Source organism: Pygoscelis adeliae, unplaced genomic scaffold (assembly GCF_000699105.1).
Source record: "Pygoscelis adeliae isolate BGI_AS28 unplaced genomic scaffold, ASM69910v1 Scaffold445, whole genome shotgun sequence".
Lineage (NCBI taxonomy): Eukaryota > Metazoa > Chordata > Aves > Sphenisciformes > Spheniscidae > Pygoscelis > Pygoscelis adeliae.
This window is the reverse complement of record NW_008824894.1, coordinates 1,526,398-1,531,743: the sequence shown is the minus strand read 5'-3', so window position 1 is coordinate 1,531,743 and position 5,346 is coordinate 1,526,398. Positions and strand designations below refer to the sequence as shown.

The following is a 5,346-nucleotide window of genomic DNA, read 5'->3' as shown; positions in this document are numbered from 1 at the left end:
GGCTCCCTGCTGCCCGAAGATCCCCCAAAGCCCTGCTCTCGGCCAACTCCACCCAACTGACTTCCTCTGCAGTGGCCAGACAGACGGCATCCCTGCAGCCGCCCCCGTGGAGATGGGACCCGCAGCTCTGCACGCCTCTGCCCGGCGCTGCTGGGAGCGTGTGGGCACAATCCCCATGATGAACCCTGGGATGATCTGTCCTGGGCCCTGGGATGATCTGTCCTCGTGGTGTTGCCCCCCACGGACTTGTCCTCCCTCCTAAGAGTTACCGTCTCCGCAGCCCAGCTGGCCCCCCGCACCGGTGACACTGCTGCAGCTAACGGGGTGGGGAGGGATGCTGGTGGCTGTATCCGGACCTGGATTTAAGCACCGCTCCTGGATTTGAGCTGGGGTCTTGGTGTGGGGATTAGCAGCAGTAAACATATCCTGGTGGCTCAGCTTTAGCTTAACCAGTCCTGTGCGCATATGGGTGGGCACAAAGCAGATCCCGCAGCAGCCATCCCCGATGGCAGGAGGGAGAAACAGGGACCTGCCCCCCCAGATCAACAGCAATTCCTCCCCCTGCCCTCTCATGCTACTCCTCTGCTGGGCGAGGAGCAGACGCTTGTGCCTTGCTGATAAGTGACAGCAGCAGAGAAATAAAGTCCTTTTTCTCTCCCCTCTGCACTTGCAACCCTGCTACGGGGCAGCGCTGCCCACGGGGATGCTGAAGGCTTTGGGATGGGGCCATGCCCGCCGTGCCTTGGTGCAGGCAGGACGGTGCCAGGAGCAGCGGAAGGTGGACAGTGCCCCGGGCAGGGGCAGGCAGGGGCCCTCCTGGGTGCAACAGGTCCCTCTTTCACAGGGGCTGCTGAGCCACTGCAGCCCCCGGCACCGACCAGAGGTTAAAAGAAGAGACATGGAGGCAGGTGGGGAGAGAAGCAGCTCGAGGGTTAAACTCGCTGGGGGTGGAAGAGCTGAATTTAGTCCAGATGGCCGAGGGATTATGCCAGCCCTAGATTTGCCATAAGCAAATGTTAATGTTCCAGCTCGGGGTTGTTTTGGTTTTTTTTTTCTGTTAAGGGGATCCTAAGGTCATTTTGGAGCCTGAGCTGACCCACAGGTCGGGCTCGTCCATCCATCCGTCCCTGCCAGCCCTGGCTGAGCGGGTCGCTGGGGCTGTGCTCGGTATATGCCCCTTGGCACAAAAGGGCCAAACTGGTTTAAAAAAATTTCCATTATATTTTTTGGCATCGCCCCCTTGCACTCCCAGAGGCTCCAGCACGGGGGGCCGTAACGGATGGCACAGGGGCACCGGTCCCCCTTCCTCTGGCTGGTCACCCGGCTCGTGGCAGTGGCAAAGTCACGGTCACCTGGCCAGGCTCCGCGGCAGGAACAAGTTGCTCAGCTGTGGTGGTGGCCGAATCCAGACCTTGGTTAGAGAAGCAGATGCAGGATGGGCTCAGCCTCGGCATCAGGCAGGGAACAGGGGGTGAGGATGGGCTGAGAGCTGGGGTTTGCCTGGGAAAAGGGTATTTTTGGCAGAGGTGGTTTGATCTCCCGGCCGGACCCATGCGGAGCCCGGATGAGTGGGAGGTGACATTTGAGGCAGGGAACAAGGGGGGCTGTGTGGGCAGCAGGACCCCCTATCCAGCCCCAGGGCTGAGCACCACTGGAGCTGGGCTGTGCCTCGTTGCGTGGCACCATTTTAATTTAGCTGCCTTTTGGAAAGTAAATGCTGTTGCTGGTCATCCTTCAAGTGGGGAATGGACCTTCAGCTCAACAACAAGCAATGCACCGTTGCAGCAGTGCTCGTTTTTCTTTCTGGCAAGAGGACTAGAGTCACAAATCCCGATGGCTTTTTGGCCTTTCCTTGCCCATAGCTGCAGCTCCTCGCTGCGCTTTGGCCGCTTGCCCTCTTCCTTGGCTGGTTTGTGATCCAGCCTGGTCCTGCTGGGCCTGGCTGGGCCAGCGAGCAGCTCTGTGGGGCGAGAGGCGGGCAGCTGGCTTTTAAAGCCTCCTATGGTTCACCCCAAATTGCTGTTGCCATCCTCGCTGTGCCCTCCTCAATTGATGGGGCTTGGGAGTGAAGCCCCCGTGCTGCCCCACCGGTGGGTGATGGAGGAAGTAGTCCCTTGGCTGTGGGGCGTCTGCGGGATGTCACGGCATCCTTTGGGGCATCCCAACCCAATGGGCTGCAGGTGATGCCACCCTGTCCCGGCTGCCCTGCCCTGCCCTGCCCAGCTGCAATTTCCTCCTGAAACCACCCTCTGCCATGAGACCTCATGGGAAACCTCTCTGCTTCTTGTCTTTCTCTAGATGGATCTGTCCCACCGGTTCTCCAAGAGAGAGGTACGAGCGTGGCCCTGCCATGATCTCCACTGGTGGCACTGGAGGGGGTGGCAGCGCTGCTGGGGCTTGGGGACATGGCTCAGCTCCTGAAGGTGCTCCCCAGGGACAGCCAGTGGTGACTGGGCAGGGCTGGATGCCGGGAGGGGGTCGGCAGGGACCAGCGGGCAGCTCAGGGAGCTGGGGGCAGGGGGAACACCCCGCTAATCCTGGGGGATGCGCGGAGCAAGTCCCCGCTGGCCTGGCCCCGCACGAGGTGTCGGCACTCTCCCCGCAGCTGGCCCTGCTCTACGAGGAGGTCCTCTACACCATCCGACACCGCCTGGGCAAGCCCGAGCACCACCACGTCGCGGATGTCCAAGAGCTCTACGCCTACGTGCAAAAGGTGGGTCCCCACCTCCCCAACAGGGTCCCCAAAACCTGTCCCCCGACATGTCCACCCTCCCGGCTAAAGGAGATGGGGGACACTTGGAGGGAGCTTTTAACGGGCACCTTAAAAGACGTAGCAGTAGCGTCCAGCTGGAGGGCTGGGACAACTTGCAGCTGGGAAATACTAGCCTTACGGAGAAATATTTATCTTAGGCTCGGGATGGTGGGAAGAAGGCTCTCCCTCAAGAGCTTTCAGCTGGTCCCCAGCCCTTCTGCTGGGCTCTTTGCTCCTCTCCTCTCCCCTTGAGCTGCAGCTGGCTCCCAGGGAGTGGAGGGAGGCCCCTGGCTGCTCTCCAGCCACCGTTAACAGGGCAGCATCTGTTACTGGCCCTAATATCTACAACAGGCTTTCGGCATGGATGCAGAGGAGCACAGCGTCATCATGCAACAGGTCAAGGAACTGGAGGTACGCAGCGAGATGGCGTCTCCCCAGTATGCTGTGGCCAGGGGGGGACCCCGCATCGGAGTGGTGCTGGGGGCTGTGGTGCCTCCCAGCCCCTGTGTTCGGGCTTTGGGGTATGGGGTGCCCCGGGCTGTGCTGGGGGAGTTGCTCAGGAGCCGTTTGCTGACCTGAGCAGCAGCCGACGATGAAATCCTTCTCGAGCCCCATCCTTCCTCATGGGGTTGGTGACCCCACATCAAGCATTTTTTTTTTTTTTCCCTTTTCTTCCAGAGCCCAATTTTTTGCCTGAAAGCAACCGTGAAAGAAGCCAAGGGGATTTTGGGTAAAGACGTCAGCGGTAAGTAGAGACAGGTGGGTGTCCCCATCGGAAACGGGACAGCCGCTGCTCCCAACGGGGACTTGCACGCCTCCTCCCTCGCAGGGTTCAGCGACCCGTACTGTCTGCTGGGCATCGAGGCCAAGAGCCAGGAACCGGCTCACTCTGACCACAAGAAGCGGATGAAGGCTGTGGTCAAAGACCTCATCCCCGAAGACCAGATCCATCGCACACAAGTCATAAACCAGACCCTCAGCCCGGTGTGGGACGAGACATTTATCCTGTAATCTGCCACCCCTTGGCTTTGCTCATGGGAGGCTGGAGGGGGTGCCCAGGGCTCTTGGGGGTGGATGGGGGGGTTCATGACTCAGCCCAACCAGGAGCTGGGGCTCTGCCGGGGCGATGCCCGCTGGGGCTTGCCAGGCTTCTGGTCCGATCAGTGCAGCAGGTCCAGGGAGGTGAAAAACAAAAGCATGGCAAAAATCCCTGCCTCGGGGCTCTCCCACCACTTCCCCAGGCCGCCCGGGGTGGTTTGGGGTCTCCCCCAGGGAAGAGCCTCCTGCTTGTAATCCCCAGCTGTCCTGCCTGCTTGCTGCCGGTCCCTCAGATGCTGCTCAAGTAACAGCATCCTGCTGGTGCCTTGCAGGGAGTTTGAAGACATGGAGACGGCCAGCTTCCACCTGGACATGTGGTGAGCAGCAGCACTCCCCGGCCCTAAGCGGGGTCCTGCCTCCTGGGAGGGTCGCTGGTGTGATCCTTCAACCTGCACCCTTTAAAAAGCCCCAGAAACCATCTGGGGACCCCTTTCCCCATCACTTTCTGCTGGAGCAGTGCACAGTGCAGGATGCGACCAGCGTAAGCAGAGAGCCCAGGCTGGCTTTGCCCAGGCCGGGCTGATCCTGAGCCCTGATTTTATTTATGGCAAGAAGCTGTGTGCTTGCAGATTTTGGCTGGACAGCCAGTTTTGGGGGTGGCCTCAGTCCCGACATATTCCCCACCCCAGCACCTTCCCTTCTCTGCCGTCATTGCGGCTCCCTGAACTGTTTTGCAATCGCCTGAATTTCCTCCTTTCCCCACGGTGGGTTTCGCTGCCCACCCTCGCAGGGACTCAGACATGGTGGAGTCGGTGCGGCACAAGCTGGGGGAGCTGACGGACCTCCACGGCCTCAAACGGTTGGTGCTGGCGTGGCCCTAACGGCTGCCGAGGAAAGAGGGTTTGGAAAACGCTTATTTGCCTGCTGGATTTTTAGAATTGCCTTTGGAAGAAGGGAGGGAGGCTGGCAGGTCTGCATCGCCCTTCTTCACCCTGACCACGGCTGGGTCATGGCTGCAGGAAACCTTTTCACCCCCCTCCTTCGTTCATACCTTTCAGGATTTTTAAAGATGCTCGCAAAGACAAAGGGCAGGACGATTTCCTGGGGAATGTGGTCCTTCGTCTGAAGGTGAGTGCCACGGTGCATCGCCTCCTCCAAGTGACTCCCCAGGCACCGGTTAAACCTCACGGGGTCTGGGCAGGATCCCAGCCCCGTGGCGACACCGAGCGCACCCAGGGTCCTCGTTCAGAGCTGCAAATTGATGCCAGGTCCCTTTTTTTCCCCCCAGCCACTCCAACACACTCGCTCAGTGATTATATATGTCTTTTATTTTGAATCCAGTACTAGAGTCATCCAATACAGCATCTTCCTGCCCCATTAGCGCAGTGGGACCTGGTCCCTGAGTGGGATCCTTCCCCCGGGAAGGCTGCCCAGGGCTTCACCCTTGTCTCTGTGCATACAGGACCTGCACTGCTGGGATGACCAGTGGTACCAGCTGGAGCCACGGACGGAGACGTACCCCAACCGGGGACAGTGTCACCTGCAGTTCCTGCTCA

General features: G+C 59.9%; 1 protein-coding gene across 1 annotated transcript in view; it reads left to right on the top strand.

Moving 5' to 3' along the window:
- UNC13D (unc-13 homolog D (C. elegans)) overlaps positions 1 to 5,346 on the top strand; it is a 21,859-nt gene that overhangs the window by 6,506 nt on the left and 10,007 nt on the right. Inside the window, exons 2-10 of the mRNA XM_009324616.1 lie at positions 2,299 to 2,331; positions 2,606 to 2,713; positions 3,104 to 3,163; positions 3,431 to 3,497; positions 3,582 to 3,759; positions 4,123 to 4,167; positions 4,581 to 4,649; positions 4,849 to 4,918; positions 5,253 to 5,346. Coding sequence (XP_009322891.1) covers positions 2,299 to 2,331; positions 2,606 to 2,713; positions 3,104 to 3,163; positions 3,431 to 3,497; positions 3,582 to 3,759; positions 4,123 to 4,167; positions 4,581 to 4,649; positions 4,849 to 4,918; positions 5,253 to 5,346 — 724 coding nt within the window. The remainder of the gene's footprint in view (positions 1 to 2,298; positions 2,332 to 2,605; positions 2,714 to 3,103; positions 3,164 to 3,430; positions 3,498 to 3,581; positions 3,760 to 4,122; positions 4,168 to 4,580; positions 4,650 to 4,848; positions 4,919 to 5,252) is intronic.